The 17,838-nt window shown below is 41.0% G+C and overlaps 1 protein-coding gene across 11 annotated transcripts in view; it reads right to left on the reverse strand.

The window, feature by feature from the left end:
- The window catches only part of map3k7 (mitogen-activated protein kinase kinase kinase 7), a 117,065-nt gene that overhangs the window by 23,264 nt on the left and 75,963 nt on the right, over nucleotides 1-17,838 (reverse strand). For 10 of the 11 annotated variants that reach the window (XR_009793887.1, XM_061812974.1, XM_061812975.1 and 7 more), the window contains 2 exons: nucleotides 3,898-4,016; nucleotides 3,662-3,806 (listed from right to left, as the gene is read on the reverse strand). The exons of the other annotated variant lie outside the window; for it this stretch is intronic. Coding sequence is in view for 9 of the 10 variants with exons in the window: in XM_061812974.1 (XP_061668958.1) it covers nucleotides 3,662-3,806; nucleotides 3,898-4,016 (264 nt within the window). In the remaining variant the exon portion in view is untranslated. The remainder of the gene's footprint in view (nucleotides 1-3,661; nucleotides 3,807-3,897; nucleotides 4,017-17,838) is intronic. 11 annotated transcript variants of the gene reach the window in all.

Raw genomic sequence — 17,838 nt, forward strand, 5'->3', positions numbered from 1 at the left:
AGGAGATGTCGTCTGATGAGGCTGATGGCAGGAAGGATGTCTCAAGTGCCGATATAAAAGCTATCTGCGCCAAATGGAACGACATCCATAATTTTGTAGAACTCCATCAGCCTAACAAAGCAGAAAGTTGGCGAGAACTGCAAAATTTCAATGACGTGGTTATGAGCCACTTCAGAAAGTATACATTAGATTCTTTCTTTGTAAAAAACCGAAGACATTTGAAACTGTTGTTTTGCATTGCTTTTTTCTTTTGTTCCATAACAAGTAACAAGTTGCAAATTAATTTTTTTGTACGTTACATCCACTCCCTGAGAAGGGTTGCGTCAGGAAGGGCATCCGGCGTAAAAATTGTGCCAAACATATATGTGCGTTCATCTGAGATGACACGCTGTGGCGACCCCGAAAGGGACAAGCCGAAAGAAACTTACTTACATACTTTCTGTGCAAATAAAATTTTTTTGTTTCTTTTCCCCCTCATTATTGCTTGTTTAAAGTTATTCTGCACTTTTACTAATAAAAAAAGGTTTACATGGCTGGGGGCTAAAGATACGGCAATACACTCCCAGTCTAGAATACTCTACTGCTAAAGCACACATTTTAAGCAAAAAATAAATTTATTAAATTATTTTATTATATAAAGTATTTAAACTATACATGTATTTCTACTATGCAGTTTATTATCAGGAAAAGATACAAAAATCTCTTAAAACTATTTTTTAGGCTTTGAACGGATTCTTTAATTTTCCGTTATTGTAATGGAAAAACGTGCTTCGGTTTTTGAAAGTTTCGGTTTTCAACTGGCCTTCTGGAATGGATTGTGTTTGAGAACCAAGGCACCACTGTACATTGTAAATTTTCACATCTTTATATAATACAGATTACTGAAATCTACTATTTAAAAAAATACTTTTAAACCTGCCACTTGTGTAAAAGTCTTGAGAATGTGACGTAACATCGTCCATCCTTCGGATGAATGTGAGGAAGTGACATCACAGCTAATATAGCTACTAGCTAGCGACAGTGCTCCCTTATATTTGAGCAAACCTTTGTTAAAAATGGATCATCAGGAACTGCAACTGTGTCATGCTGTCGGCATCAAATGTAGATGTTCACATTCATTTTCACATATTAAACTACCTCACAAATGTAGTCTGCCACCTGTCACAAGGCTACCAGACACGTTGATAGAGAGCTGTTTCGACCATTTAATTAATGACAACGTAACAAATTTATCAATTTAATTAGCCACTGAACATGACTTCTGGATTGTGTTTTGTTGATCGCAACAAATATTATGTTAAGTTTTTTATTTCCATGAATCAATTCAAAAGATAAACTTTCATTAAATATGAATCCAAGACCCACAGTTTAAACAATTTCAAGTATTAATTTATTTTTACATAATTTCCTCACCCACAAAATCAGGAATTCAACAAATTGCCAGTAGAGCACTCCAATGGCATAGCCATGAAAACACGTTTTGATGCTTTTCGCGGTATGGTCAGGGGCCAGGCCTTGCTGGAATATGAAATTTGGATCTCTCTCTCTTTGGATTTGGTTGTGGTGATCTTAGATTTAAGAAAGCAGTTACCTTACACCCCAAATTATGACAAACTGGAAATTTCACACTGGACCTCAACTTGAATTCTGTTCCTTACTGGTTCCTCCAAACCCTCAGACCGTGATTCCTGGATTAAAGGTACACTTTACTTTCATCATAAAAGAGGATCTTCAATCACTTTGCCAATATTCCAGTCCTTCTCCTTGGCCCAATTGAGACATTCCCTACATTGGCTAAAACTGAGGAACCAACAGTTGTAACCCGTCTACCTCATGGATCTGAATGTGGTGGTTTTTGATAATCCACTGAAGCCCATCTTTTTTGATGGTGCATCATCTCCAACCACATTTTGTCCTTCCACTAGACTTTCATCGATAAGCTTGGACACAGCACCACTAGCCACCTGAGATATGAATATTTGTAGCTTACCCTTTCAATGGAGTGTATGAATGTTTTGTCTTCTGGCCAGTTTTCAATTCTGCAGTCTTTGTCGTTTCAGAAAAAAAAAAAAAACAATCTGAAGCAATTTAAAGGATAACTTTGTCCAAAATAATAGGAATAGCATCGCCATAAATACGAGCCGGGAAGTGTTGTGCGCTAAGAGCCAATAAAGCAAGTATAACAGCGAGTCGATGCTCCGTGTGATTACTACTCTCGCCATTGAGGAGACAAAACAAAAATAAAGTGCAATATTCAAGCGCTTGAGCCAGAATACACACAGGCGGAACTCGACGTGTTGAACGAGCCTCAACTCTAACAGCCACAGCTTTATCCTGTCATGTTGACCCTCGGGACATCAAAGAACGACAAATTTAGGTATGTTTTCTAAGTTTTGTTGCACAACACTTCGCCATCTTAGCTGAGCTAGAACGAATGGTCTATAATGCTAAGCAATGGCGACGTCAGGGGCGGGCTCAAGAACATTTCTACCGGGTCTGGCTGCGAAAGCTGGCCTATATCCAGATTTTGGTTAGATTTCAAAAATTTTTTCCAAGTAATGTCCAAAATATATGTAATAATAATATTGCTTCACATTTGAGGGTTTATTGTACATATTAATTTTGGGGAGAGTCCTCCTTTAATGACACCTGGCGGAAACCTATGCAGGTGATTTGATTGAGTAGATTATTAGTGTGTGATAATTTAAAACAGTAATGGTCTGCAAAATTTCATTTTATTTCGTAACACTATTAAAATTTTTGGAATTCATTTATTTGGTTGATTTTATGAGCTGGGCGTTCAAATTCTGTCAAAATAAAGAAACACTTTAAATTGTGGGCCCTGAATCTATAATCAGTTTGAGTTTTTGAATAGAATTATTGAAATAAATGAACTTTTCTCATAACATCCTAATTTTCTAGAAAGAATCTGTATAGACTGCAGCCAGGACAGCATCCAGTGAAGGAGATGAGGTCTGATCCCACAGCATTGTTCATGCTGGAAGGCCTGTGGAGCTGTGGAGGCCAACTTGAAAATAGAAGCCAATTCTCAAAGCATTGAATCAATCACAACTCGAAAGTTCTGTTTGTCCAGTTGTAAGACAAACAACAAATCGATTCATACGTGAATATTCAGAAGAAAAAGTTGAACAAACCATTGATGTCCAGAGGTGGAACTTTTATTTTTATGTTGGCAGTTGGTGCATCGCAGATCTTTTAAACAAATATTTATTTAATCCCATGGTACATAATATGACTAGCCTTGTTTCGGGTTGCTTAACTGACTTTTGTTATTGTTGGCAGATGTTTATTACAGGATGGTTTGAACTCAAAACTTGCTATAGAATATTATCCAAACTACTATGTAATCAACCTGTAGTTTTACTAGTTACCGCAGCTTACAGGGGGAGCCCATTATCCTGATTTGCGGGTTTGGTCACGTGACGTTTGCAAGGGCACGTGTGAGGTTGATTTCAGTTGACAGCAGACGGTGATATTACCGCCTCCTGTAATAGGTGAAAATTGATAAATTTGTCTTTGGTTTTTATTCCGTAAACACAATATGAACCAGACTAATTTGTTGAGACTTGAGGGGGCACAAACAATATATTCTTACCCCAAACCTCTCCCCCTTTCTTTCTCCTAAACTGTCGACTATTACCTGGTGGTACAAATTCCAATTTGGGCTCCAGCTCTGAAAGGTCAGCACTCATTCGTTTGTCAGAGGATGTCAAGCCCTGTGCTCGAGCTGTCAGACTCTCAAAGCTACCTCCTCTGGAAAGAGGCAGCACCCTCAAAGGGTCTCCCTGAAAGACCAAAATTAAAGTCACATCTATATCTGCTTGTTCAAAACCTTTTTTTTTCCCCAAATCAAAATGAAGACACATATAACTTTGCCTTGGACTTGAAGTGAGGCCCAAACTGGGGTGTGATCTTAATAGTGTCGTTGCTTCCATGAGAATCACTCTTCTCAATGTTTGCATCACTTTTTTTGTCAGTGCTGTCCACATACGAACCTGTTTGCCAAGGAGGAAAAAAACAATTTCAACAAATTACCCCTCATATTTTGTCTTCCAATGTAAAAAATTACAAAGAATATTTGCATATGATGCTGCCACTACAATGCTTCATCATGTGTGTGTCACCAAGCCATGTTACATTATACCACACTATTTTGGGAGACCTTATACATTTGAAAGTGATAAATGTCTGTAATTCAAGAAAAGTATGGGGAGCAGAAACCCAGCTGTATCAGGCAACCATTTGTTTTTGACAGCCAAATGTGCTGAACAATGGTACATTTGGGTTTAAAGCCTTAAAAGCTACCGTGCCCTCCATAATTATTGGCACCCCCGGTTAAGATGTGTTAAAAACCTTAAAATGAATTCAGTGTTTATTGCGGAAGAATACTGTCACACTGGAAATTTTAGGAAAATGTAACCTTCAACACAAATGAATTGTAAGAAAATGAAAAAATAAGTATTTTTCATTAAATCACCTGTTCCACAATTATTGGCACCCTTAGAAATTCCCAGGAAATAAATATAGTTAAAGTATTTCTGTCATTTCTATAGTAGTTTTCAAAGTTTACCACAGTATGTAGGAACATTTAATTAGTAATTCATCACTTCCTGTTTCCCTGGGGTAGTAATTCATCACTTCCTGTTTCCCTGGGGTATAAATATGACGTGACACAGAGGCCATTTCTCTGATCCACTCCTAAATATGGGTAAGACAAAGAAACACAGCATACAAGTGAGCCATATGTGAGTTGACCTTCACAGGTCAGGCAGAGGCTACAAGAAGATTGCCCATCAACTGCAGCTGCCCATATCCACTGTGAGAGGAATAATTAAGAAGTTCAAAACACCTGGAACAGTGGTAAACAAGCCTGGATGAGGACCCAAGTTTATTTTGCCAACACGCACAGGATGGTAAGAGAAATCAAAAGATCTCCAAAGCTCACTGTTACAAAATTACAAAAAATGGTAGCATCCTGGGGTCACAAAGTCTCCAAATCAATCATCAGGCTCTGTCTACACGCCAACAAGCTGTTTGGGAGTGATGCACGGAGAAAACCTTTCCTCACTCACAATCATAAACGCAAACGTCTGGAGTTCGCCAAGCGGTATTGGGGCTTCAACTGGGACCGTGTGCTTTGGTCAGATGAGACCAAGATTTAGCTTTTTGGCAACAAACACTAAGTGGGTCTGGCGTGCCACGAAAGATGCGCATGCTGAAAAGCATCTCATCCCCACTGTGAAGAATGGGGGTGGGTCAGTGATGCTGTGGGGATGTTTCGCTTCCAAAGGCCCTGGGAACCTTGTTAGGGTGCATGGCATCATGAATGCTTTGAAATACCTAAATGTCGAGCCTTACTACCTTTCCACCTGTTCTCTTGGACGCATAATAGATCAACCTTTCACCGAATCATTAGGCCAACCAACTCCCGAGATTTTCCTGTTAAATCCCGTCAAGTCCCAAATTTCAAAGTCCTAACACTCAATTGCGTGCTGTGCGCATTCCTCTTCTTTTGCCGATGAATCCGCTTTCCTCCTCTCCGTCTTTGACCCAATTATTATTTATTAACAAGTGTCAAACAAGGAAAAAGGGTGTTGGTATTGATGTTATTTTTAAATTATTTCAATGTAAAGATATGTTACTTCTTTTGAATGTCTTTTTTAGTTAAAGGTCACCCAAACATTGTTTTAAGAATTTATCGACCTTTTTTTTTTTCATTTTTTTTAGAACTGCTGTCAGTTATTTGTGAAAGAGATAAGTGAAGAAGAAGTGGGACACTGAGAAGACTGAGGAGACGCGAAAGGAGTACACTGAGATGTGACGTAGAGAAAAGGTAGAGGTGGCAAAGGCTAAACAAGAGGCATATGATGACATGTACATCAGGATGGATACAAAAGAAGGAGAAAAGGATCTCTACAGGTTGGCAAGACAGAGCGATAGAGATGGGAAGGATGTGCAGCAGGTAAAGGTGATTAAGGATAGAGATGGAAATGTGTTGACTGGTGCCAGTAGTGTGCTAAATAGATGGAGAGAATACTTCGAGAAGTTGATGAATGAAGAAAATGAGAGAGAAGGAAAAGTAGAAGAGGAAAGTGTGAAGGACCAAGAAGTGGCAATGATTACTAAGGGGGGAAGTTAGAAAGGCACTACAAAGGATGAAAAATGTAAAGGCAGTTGATCCTGATGACATACCGGTGGAGGTATGGAAGCAATTTGGAGGGATGGCTGTGGTGTTTTGACCAACTTATTCAACAGAATACTAGCGGGCGAAAAGATGCCAGATGAATGGAGGAAAAGTGTACTCGTTCCCATTTTTAAGAACAAGGGGGATGTTCAGAGCTGTGGGAATTATAGAGGAATAAAGTTGATGAGCCACACAATGAAGTTATGGGAAAGAGTAGCGGAGGCTAGACTCAGGACAGAAGTAAGTATCTGCGAGCAACAGTATGGTTTCATGCCTAGAAGAGTACCACAGATGCATTATTCGCCTTGAAGATCCTAGTGGAAGTGTACAGAGAAGGTCAGAAGGAGCTACATTGTGTCTTTGTGGATCTAGAGAAAGCCTATGACAGAGTACCAAGAGAGGAACTGTGGTACTGCATGTGTAAGTCTGGTGTGGCAGAGAAATATGTTAGAATAGTACAGGACATGTATGATGGCAACAGAACAATGGTGAGGTGTGCCGTTGGTGTGACAGAGGAATTTAAGGTGGAGGTGGGACTGCATCAGGGATCAGCTCTGAGCCCCTTCCTGTTTGCAGTGGTAATGGATAGGCTGACAGATGAGGTTACACTGGAATCCCCTTGGACCATGATGTTCGCAGATGATATTGTGATATGCAGTGAAAGCAGGGAGCATTCAGAGGAACAATTAGAAAGATGGAGACATGCACTGGAAAGGAGAGGAATGAAGATTAGCCAAAGTAAAACAGCATATATGTGCATGAATGTGAGTGGTGGAGGGGGAAAGAGTGAGGCTACAAGTAGAAGAGATAGCACGGGTGGACGACTTAAAATACTTAGGGTCAACAATCCAGAGCAACGGTGAGTGTAGTAAGGAAGTGAAGAAACAGGTCCAAGCAGGTTGGAACAGCTGGCGGAAGGTGTCTGGTGTGTTATGTGACAGAAGAGTCTCTGCTAGGATGAAGGGCAAAGTTTATAAAACAGTGGTGAGGCTGGCCATGATGTACGGATTAGAGAAAGTGGCACTGAAGAAACAACAGGAAGCACAACTTGAGGTCGCAGAAATGAAGATGTTGAGGTTCTCGCTCGGAGTGAGCAGTTTGGATAGGATTAGAAATGAACTCATTAGAGGGACAGCCAAAGTTGATGTTTTGGAGACAAGGTTCGAGAGAGCAGACTTCGATGGTTTGGACATGTTCAGAGGCGAGAAAGTGAGTATATTGGTAGAAGGGTGCTGAGGATGGAGCTGCCAGGCAAAAAGAGTGAGAGCAAGACCAAAGAGAAGGTTTATGGATGTGGTGAGGTAATACATGATGACAGTTGGGGTTAGAGGGGAAGATGCAGGAGATAGGCTACAATGGAAATAGAGGACACGCTGTGGCGACCCCTAAGGGGACAAGCCAAAAGGAAAAGAAGAAGAAGAAGCTGTCAGTTATTTGTAGAGTGCAACCATTTTGTCATAACAGCGGTCTTTAACATTCATGTTGACAATAACACAGAAAAAAACATCCAAAGTTTCTGTCATACAAGACTCATTTGACCTCTTTCAAAATATTAAGAATCCAACTCACACTCATGGTCACATCTTAGTCCTGGTCATCTCTAATGAGGGTGAAATTCCATTGATTGGCATTAAGGATATGGCGATTTTTGTCGATCTTTGTGAATCACAAATTCTTCCAAAATTCAGACAACCACTATCTCAATTAAGAAAAAGTACATAAAAGAGTACTGCCACTACGTTTATGGGGACTGTGGCTGTGCCAGAGACTGAATGCTGAGTCACTTGAACATTTGGACAATTTCACCTGGAAAATAACAAATCCCATGAATGATGTCACTCCATGAAACACCGTGCAGGAGCACATTGAAGGTCAAGACCTCTAAATCAGTGCAACAAAGCAGAACTTAAGCGGAGAAAAACTAAACTCCAAATTGACTATGCCCTTGACACTGTCTTTGCAATTTTAACCAAGAGTTAATCAGGCCTTGAAAGCAACACTTTTCTGAAATCAATAGTAAGAACCTCAACAATACTCGCACTCTGTTTGCTGTGATTGACAAGCTCACAACCCCCCGCCACCACTCCGCAATCAGAACTCGGAACAGCCGACAAATGCAATGAGTTAGCATGTTACTTTTGTGAAAATATACATACCATCAGGTCAAAGGTCAGCACAAATTAGCAAAATGATAAAAATGATTCGACATCTGAAGCCACCTATGGAAATCTCGATTACCTCGCCAGAATTTGATAGTTGCCCAAAAAAATGGAAAGAAAACAATGTTGACAAGTTTACTAAAGCTCTTCAAGTAGCTGCTATTAAGCCTCATATAAAAAACAGACCTCTGGGCTATTCCAAGTTAGCAAGAGATAGACCCATCTCAAATCTTCCTTTCAAAGCATTGAGAAAGTTATTTTTAATCAACTCAGCAATTTCTAGACTTTAAATGGACTTTTGACAAATTTCAAACAAGGTTTCTGATCTCATCTCAGTACAGACTCTGCTCTTACCAAAGTGGTAAATGATATCAGGTTGAATATTGACTCAGGAAAGGTGTCAATTTTGGTCTTGTTGGATTTCAGTGCAGCTTTTGATACTGTAAATCATAATATACTGCTGCACAGGTTGGAAACATGGGTAGGACAAAGTGGAACGGCCTTTAAAGTGCCATTAACACCAAAAACATGAAATTTCATGTTAACCGGAGGAAAAAAAAAAAAAAAAAATCAGCCGGAATGGAATCATCAGTTTGTTCAACAAAAAAAAAAATAACAAAAAGCTCAATCAACAGTCATCCTCGTCCTTATCGGAACATTCAAGAAACCCCTGTCCGATGACGTAATACAGATTCATTCTCTCAGAACATAACAAAAGACCTGCGTCTTAATAAAGTACGTAAGAAGGGAAAATAAAAAGAATAAAGAATGAATAACTAAAATTATAAGACACATAACACACAGCTCGAGATGAGTTTTGGTAACATCAATGATATTTACTTTGCCCGGCAGGGGTCCTCCTGAGTAAAAGGGGTTAGGAAATCTAAAAATTATGGGCCAGTCATTTTGAGTATTTCATCGGGTCCTTCATCTCCTCGTCTGTGTCTGTTGGGGAGTCTGTTGTGAGTGGGGAAGTCATCCGCATATCGTCTAAATATGGCTGAAAACGATATGGCCCCAGTCGCTTCACTCGCTTCTGAGATGTTTTTTTCTTCAAAAAGAGCTTCAGTCTCAGAAGGGCTATCAGAAAAATCTGAAAATCGCTCTTGTTCATCTGCCATTGCCATCGGCACAGCGTGTTTTCGATCTCGTGTGATGGCTGCACATGACGTCACAGACAAATATGGCCACCACTGGGATGCGCATTGTGTCAAGTCAGACTTATGCAACTTTGCGCTTTTATAAAACGCTCCCAGCTCATTTTTTTCTGATTAGTATTATCATCAAAGTGATTAATATTATTTGTAGTTTTGATAACAATGCCGATTTTAAAATGTGATTTTTGTGTCGGTGGCACTTTAAATGGGTTAGGTCTACCTGAAGGAAATTAGCTACTTTGTAACAATTGGAAGTGTTCAATCTCAACAAATGACAATGACCTATGGGGTACCTCAAGGGTCAGTTCTTGGACTCTCCTATTCAGCCTGTACAGTGCCTTGTGAAAGTATTTGGCCCCCTTGAACTTTTCAACCTTTCGCCACATTTCAGGCTTCAAACGTAAGGATATAAAATTAATTTTTGTCAAGAATCAACAACAAGTGGGACACAATCGTGAAGCAGAATGACATTTATTTTATATTTTAAACTTTTTTTTATCAAATAAAAACCTGAAAAGTGGGGCATGCAGTATTTTTTGGCTCCCTTGCATTAATACTTTATAGCGCCACCTTTTGCTGCAATTACAGCTGCAAGTCCCTTGGGGTATGTCTCTATTAGTTATGTACATCGAGAGACTGAAATTCTTGCCCATTCTTCCTTGCAAAACAGCTCGAGCTCAGTGAGGTTGGATGGAGACAGTGTGTTAAAAGCAGTCTTCAGCTCTGCCCACAGATTCTCGATTGGATTCAGGTCTGGAGTTTGACTTGGTCATTCTAACACCTGGACACATTTATTCGTGAACCATTCCATTGTAGATTTGGCTTTTTTGGATCTTTGTCCTGTTGGAAGATAAATCTCCGTCCCAGTCCCAGATCTTTTGCAGACTCCAACAGGTTTTCTTCCAGAATGGTCCTGTATTTGGATCCATTCCTCCTCCTATCAATTTTAACCATCTTTACTGTCACTGCTAAAGAAAAGAAGGCCCAAACCATGAGGCTGCCACCACCATGTTTGACAGTGGGGATGGATGGTGTGTTCAGGGTGATGAGCTGCGTTTTTTTTTTTTTTTTTTTTTTTTTACACCAAACATATCGTTTTGCATTGTGGCCAAAACGATCGATTTTGGTTTCATCTGACCGGAGCACCTTTTTCCACATGTTTGGTGTGTCTCCCAGGTGGCTTGTGGGAAACTTTAAATGAGAATTTTTATGGATATCTTTGAGAAATGGCTTTCGTATTGCCACTTTTCCATGAAAGCCAGATTTGTGCAGTGTACGACTGATTGCTGTCCTACGGACACAAAGGATCACAGAGGTGATTGAGAATAAAGAAAGAAGCCACATGTGCAACCCGAGAGCAAGTATAGTCTCGTTATTATTAGACTGAGCTATAGTACTTTTCGGATATAGCGATGAAAGTGGACTTTCATGAAAATTCCCCAAAATATGAATGCAAGCACTAGCGGGGTCCGGGTGCATGCCCCTCTGGGAAATTTTTGAAAAAATGGATGGCTGTGGTGCATTCTGGCAATATCTGTGAACAAAATTCAGACAAAAATTGACAGTAAAATTTCTAAAGCCTAACCAAAAAAAAGTGGGCAGAAGTTCCCCAAGGGCCAAGCCCATATTTTTTTTGCCCTCCATCCCCCTATCCCTGGAGAGCACAAAATCACATTTGTCACTAAAATATGCCATCTTATCTCAAGACAAATGAATTAAGTGAACTATTCAGTAAAAAGACATCTACAATTATTCTTTTCCCCACATTATACATATTATACGATAGATATAGAATAGACACGAAAATATATCCTAAAATTTCTACACCGTACAGCAAAGCATGTTAAAGAAGTTGATCTGTAATAATTACTATTCACGTTTAAGTCTCAAACTTATGTTGCGTTGTAATGATACTCTCAACCACATTGCTCAATATCTTAGACATATATATATATATATATATATATATATATATATATATATATATATATATATAAATACACACACACACACACACACACAGTGACATTTGAAAAATGTACGAGTGTGTTGCAGGTGTGATTAGGGATGGCCTTAAAATAACTTACTCGATTCATATAACATAACTGTAAATTAAAAATAAAATAAATAGAAAACTAAAATTTAAAACTCAGAAATGATCATTTCCAATTTCAACTGATATTAGTAGAACATGATATAAAACGGTATTTAAAAATTTTCATCCATAAAAATTCTTGATCTGACAAACTTGATCTGCAGAAAAGTTAAATGCACTGGCCTGTCAAGGAATAAACACAGTCTTTACTCGCAATGTTTTGAAAATGCTGAAAGATTAGTTGGGGGGAGGGGGGGGCACGCATCACGTGACTGCCGTTAATAGGAGGCCGGCTTGCTAGAACGCGCCTTTATGTGCATGCGTTCGACGTATTGGCCACACCTGAATCAATCGACTAAGTGGATCATAATCTCATGGGTTTTTTTTTTAGGTTTTTTTTTTTTACCCCATCACACTGCCTCGCGATCGATGCAATGAGCACCCCTGGTGTAACTGAATTTCCTTTGACATGGCTCATAATGTTGATGACTTTCGACGTAAATGCGCTCGCATTACATGAAGAGGCTCGGAACATGCACTTTCGTACATGCTCAGTACGGTTAACTTGCATTTCCTGTTTCCGGGTGAATACCGGTTGTTTTGTTAACATTTATGAAATAAACACGTAAATTAATGTCAAGACCACACAAAATAAGCAACGTCTTGAGAGAATGCAAGGGGAGGGGCGTTACTAGTCTTCGTGGCTCAACATGGCTACGCTCGTGAAAGCAAAACAACGAACTCAAACGCATGTTCGTTCAAAGTTGACAACTAATAGCCGGATTAATTTTAGGCAATTTATCCTCAATTTTCCAGAGCAATTTTCATGAAAATTAAAAAATTTGGAATTCGGGGAAAATCCGGAATACTTTCATCACTGTCGGATATAACAAGTGTGGTGTAATTGTGTTTGTGGCAACTTCAGCGGGGCGCGACGAGACAGGATGAAAGGAAGTGAGCGAGAGAGGTTGGCGGGGAAAAGTGAAATAAATATCACCCACGTTAAAAAGTACAGTTGGACTCACGTCTACGTTATTCAATAACAGCAAGATCATAACATGGTGTCAGAGTCCCTGTAGTATAACTACGGACTCACGGGAAAAAAAATGGACTCAGGGGAAAAAAAAAAAAAAAAAAAAAAAGAGACAACGAGGAGGTGGTGTTCCAACTCATCCAATATACCAGATGCGTGGCGGCAATTCAAGCAACACTCCAAACTCATGTTCACGGGACCGCTTAAAAACAAACCTTAAGAGGAAAAGTGCAGTTTCCTCCTGCTGTGGATCGGCGATAAAGGACGGGATGTCAGCAATACGTGGTCACTGACTGGAGACAAAGATAAGTTGCTAAAAACCTATTACAAAAAAATTTCTGATTACCTCACTCTGAAAGCAAACCCTGTATTTGCTAAATATAAGTTTGACGAGAAGGTGCAAGGTAACTTTGAGTCATGCGAGCACTTTGTGACAGAACTAAACTACTGTTTTTAAAGACTGCAACTACGCAAACAGTGATGAGATGGTCAGAGACCGGATAGTTTTCGCAAACAACTCAAGTGTGCGGGAAAGTTACACAGCCAGCGGCGCTCATACTTGAAAAAGCTATCGGCATAGCCCGCTCTCAAGAGTTAGCAAAAGGCTATAGCTAGCCCGAGGTTGGCTTTATCCACCGCAAACCGGGTGCTAGTAGCCATATTAACAGCCCAAAGATATCCGTAAAAATATGTAACAAGTGTGTATGATACAGCAGTAAATTAGCTGAATGCCCATCAAAAGGTGAACAAGGCCTGAAGTGTCAGACCCCTTTTTCTGTCTGTTCTTACAAACAAAAGTCACACAATGAAATACCATGATTAGAAGGCCGTAACACGCTTATAAGTAAGCCAATATTCACAAAACGATCACTAAAAAACAAAAGTTGTTTTGTAATTTTGCCGTCTAGTGGGCGTCGTAAACAAAAGTCATGCGACTCATGATGTCACGTGAAAAGTATCTATTAAAGTGTTGTGCCACTGTCTAAAACGGATAAATAACTGGATGAGCCAAAATTTTCTTCAATTAAACCACAACAAAACTAACAATTGTTTTTGGCAATAAAGAAAAGAGAATTGTTGCCTGTGAATGCCTAGACCCCATGCATCCATTTTCTTTGCCACTTATCCTCACAAGGGTTGTGGGGAGTGCTGGAGCCTAACCCAGCTGTCAACGGGCAGGACGCAGGTCACACCCTGAACGGGTTTCCAGCCAATCGCAGGGCACTCCGTGACAACAGCCGCACTCACACATCGGAGCAATTTAGAGTGTCCAATTAATGTTGCATGTTTTTGGCATGTGAGAGGAAACCGGAGTGCCTGGAGAAAACCCACGCAGGCTCAGGAAGAACATGCAAACTTCACACAGGCAGGTCCGGGATTGAACCCGGAACCTCAGAACTGTGAGGCCAATGCTTTCCAGCTCCTCCACCGTGCCGACTCATTAGCTTTAAAAAGACCAAGTCTGAAACCTTGGTGTTCTGATAGATTCTGACATGATTTTCAACAGTCATATAAAATCAATCACAAAAACTTTTACCAGAGATACATTTTTTAGAGAGTGAAGGCTTGTATGTGTCAACCTGAAGATCATCCATGCTTTTATCTCAAGTAGACTTGACTACTGTCATAGTTTTCTGACTCTCCCAAAAAAAAAGAGCATGAAACAGCTGCAGATTATTCAGAATGCGACAGCTCGAGTTCTGAAAAGAACAAAGAGAAAACAGCATATACCTCAAATTATAAAGTCCTTACGCTGGCTTCCACTAAGCTTTAGAATTGATTAACAACACCCAAACCCAGCACTGTTAATCTGCAGGGTGTTGGTGGAAATTCAGCTACTCTGGGTCAAGACAAAGAATAGGAGGAAAGCGGATTCTTCGGCAGAAGAAGAACCTAAACTCAGTGTAGGGACTTTGAATGTTAGAACTGTGACAGGAATAGCTCAGGAGTTGGTTGACATGATGATTAGAAGTAAGGTTGATATATTGTGCATCCAAGAGAGCAGGTGGAAAGGTAGTAAGGCTAGAAGTTGAGGAGCAGGGTTTAAATTATTTTACCATGGAGTTGATGGAAAGAGAAATGTAATAGGCGTTATTTTGAAGGAAGAGCTGGCTAATAATATCTTGGAGGAGAAAAGAGTATCAGATTGAGTTATGAGCCTGAAATTTGAAATTGAGGGTGTTATGCAAAATGTGATCAGCAGCTATGCCCCACAGGTAGGATGTGATCTAGAGTGGTATAAGAAATTCTGGAAGGAACTAGATGAAACAGTTCTGAGCATCCCAGACAGAAAGAGAGTTGGGATTGGTATAGATTGTTGGTGAAGGAAACAGGGGCGATGAAGAAGTGATGGGTAGGTATGGCATCCAGGAAAGGAACCGTGAGGGACAGATGGTGGCGGACTTTGCAAAAAGGATTGAAATGGCAGTAGTGAACAATTTTTTTCCCAGAAGAGGTAGGAACATAGAGTGACCTACAAGAGCGGAGATAGAAGCACAGAGGTGGATTATATTTTGTGCAGACGATGAAATATGAAGGAGGTCACTGACTGTAAGGTAGTGGTAGGGGAGAGTGTAGCTCCACAGCAGTGAGGATAAGTCTGGTTGTGGGTAGGAAGATTAAGAAGACAAAGGTAGAGCAGGGAACCATGTGGTGGAAGCTGAGAAAGGAAGAATGTTGTGCGGCCTTTTGGAAAGAGGTGAGGCAGGCTCTCGGTGGACAGGGGGAGCTCCCAGAAGACTGGACTACTACAACCAAGGTGATCAGAGAGACAAGCAGGAGAGTACTTGGTATGTCATCTGGTAGGGAAGGGGAGAAGGTGTCATGGGTGTGTCAGCCCTGCTCCAATGAACAGATGCCTTCACCTGCGTCTGTCTTTGGTGATTACGGTCCATGTAGATATTGGTCTGGTCCTTGCCAGATGGTTGTACTTCTGTGTCACGGTCCCGCAACTCTTCGTCTACGTCTTTGCTACTCTGTATACCGAACCCTGCCTTGTTATCCACCCTGCCTTTATGCCTGCTGATTCTGTAACTGCTGCCTTGTTGTAATGTCTGCCCTCCTACCTGGGACAAAATGAACACGCTTCCCGAACTGTACCTGGTCCTGTGATTTGTGCATATTGGGTTCAGCCCTATGTTCTGGTTGTGACAGAAGGAGACTTGGCGGTGGAACCCCAAATTACAGTAAGTCATACAAGAAAAGTAGTTAGCAAAGAAAAAGTGGGACACAGAGGACTGAGGAGAGGTGAAATAAATACATTCAGATGCGACGTAGGGCTAAAGTAGAGGTGGCGAAGGCTAAACAAGAGGCATATGACCACATGTACACCAGGTTGGACATGAAAGGAGGAGAAAAGGATCTCTACAGGTTGACCAGATAGAGGGATAGAAATGGGAAGGATGTGCAGCAGGTAAGGGTTATCAAGGATAGAGACGGAAATATGTTGAGAGGTGCCAGTCGTGTGCTAAACAGAATTAATGAATAAAATGACTGAAGGAAGAGTAGAAGAAGCAAGTGTGAAGGACCAATGATTGATGAGTGGCAATGATTAGTAAAGAAGAAGTTAGAATATCTCTATAGAGGATGAAAAGTGGTAAGGTGTTGGTCCTGATGATATACCGGTGGAGGTATGGAAGCAATTTAGAGAGGTGGCTGTGGAGTTTTTGACCAACTAATTCAACGGAATAGCAGATGCGAGAATACCTGAAGAAAGGAGGAAAAGTGTGCTAGTTCCCATTTTTAAGAAAAAATGCAATTTGCAAAGCTGTGGGACCTACAGAGGAATAAAGTTGAGCCACACAATGAATTTATGGGAAAGAGTAGTGGAGTATCTGATAGAAGTATAGATAGAAGTATCTGCAAGCAACAGTATGGTTTCATGCCGAGAAAGAGTACCACATATGAATTATTTTAATGGAGGATGCTAGTGGAAAAGTACAAAGGTCAAAAGGAGCTACATTGTGTCTTCGTGGATCTAGAAATAGCCTATCACAGAGTACCAAGAGAGGAACTGTGGTACTGCATAAGTAACTCTGGTGTGGCAGAGAAATATGTTAGAATAGTAGAGGACATGTATGAGGGCAGCAGAACAGTGGTGAGATGTGCCGTAGGTGTGACTGAAGAATTTAAGGTGGAGTTGGGACTGCATCAGGGATCTGCACTGAGCCCCTTCCTGTTTCCTTCCTGTGGCGTCATCTGCGAACTTCAGGAGTTTGACAGTCGGCTGCCTCGAAGTGCAGTAATTTGTGTAGCGCGAGAAGAGCAGAGGGGAGATGACACAACATTTGGGTGCCCCAGTGCAGATCATGATGTGTCCTGCCCGCCAGGATGTTGTAGATCCATTGGGAGATGGCAGGCGAGATGCTGAACTGGAGAATTTTGGAAGAGAGGAGTTCAGGGATGATGGTGTTAAACACAGAGCTGGAGTCCACGAACAGGATCCTCGCATGTGTTCCCTCGGAGTCAAGATGTTCAAGGATGAAGTGCCGATCCATGCTGACGGCATGATCCGCAGACCTGTTAGCTCAATAGGCAAACTGCAGTGGACCTGTGACGCTCTTGAGGTGGTCCAGCACAAGGCGTTCAAAGGACTTCATGACCACAGATGTCAAGGCAACAGGCCTGTAGTTATTAAGACTTGAAACTGCTGCCTGTTATGGGGAGCTCATTAGAGGGACAGCCAAAGTTGGATGTTTTGGAGATAAGATTCGAGAGAGCAGACTTCGATGGTTTGGACATGTTCAGAGGCGAGAGAGTGAGTATATTGGGGGAAGGGTGCTGAAAATGGAGCTCCCAGGCAAAAGAGCGAGAGGAAGACCAAAGAGGTTTATGGATGTGGTGAGGGAAGACATGAGGGCAGTTGGGGTTAGAGAGGAAGATGCAGGAGATAGGCTAAGATGGAAAAAGATGACACGCTGTGGCGACCCCTAACGGGACAAGCCGAAAGGAAAAGAAAAAGAAGATGATGGTTGAGCATTTGAAGCAGGTTGGTACTTCACACAGTTCTAGAAACTGAAGATCTTTGAGAAGACAGGAGCAAGTTGATCTGGGCAGACTTTGAGGAAGGATGGGGACCATAAAGTCTGGGCCCGGGGCTTTGTTGATCTTTTGTTGTTTGAAGACCCACCTAACGTCCCTTTAATGGATGTTAAATGGTGGAGTAGAAGGTAGTACGGCTTGGTGGGTTG

The sequence above is a fragment of the Syngnathoides biaculeatus genome, chromosome 23, assembly GCF_019802595.1.
Source record: "Syngnathoides biaculeatus isolate LvHL_M chromosome 23, ASM1980259v1, whole genome shotgun sequence".
Classification (NCBI taxonomy): Eukaryota; Metazoa; Chordata; class Actinopteri; order Syngnathiformes; family Syngnathidae; genus Syngnathoides; species Syngnathoides biaculeatus.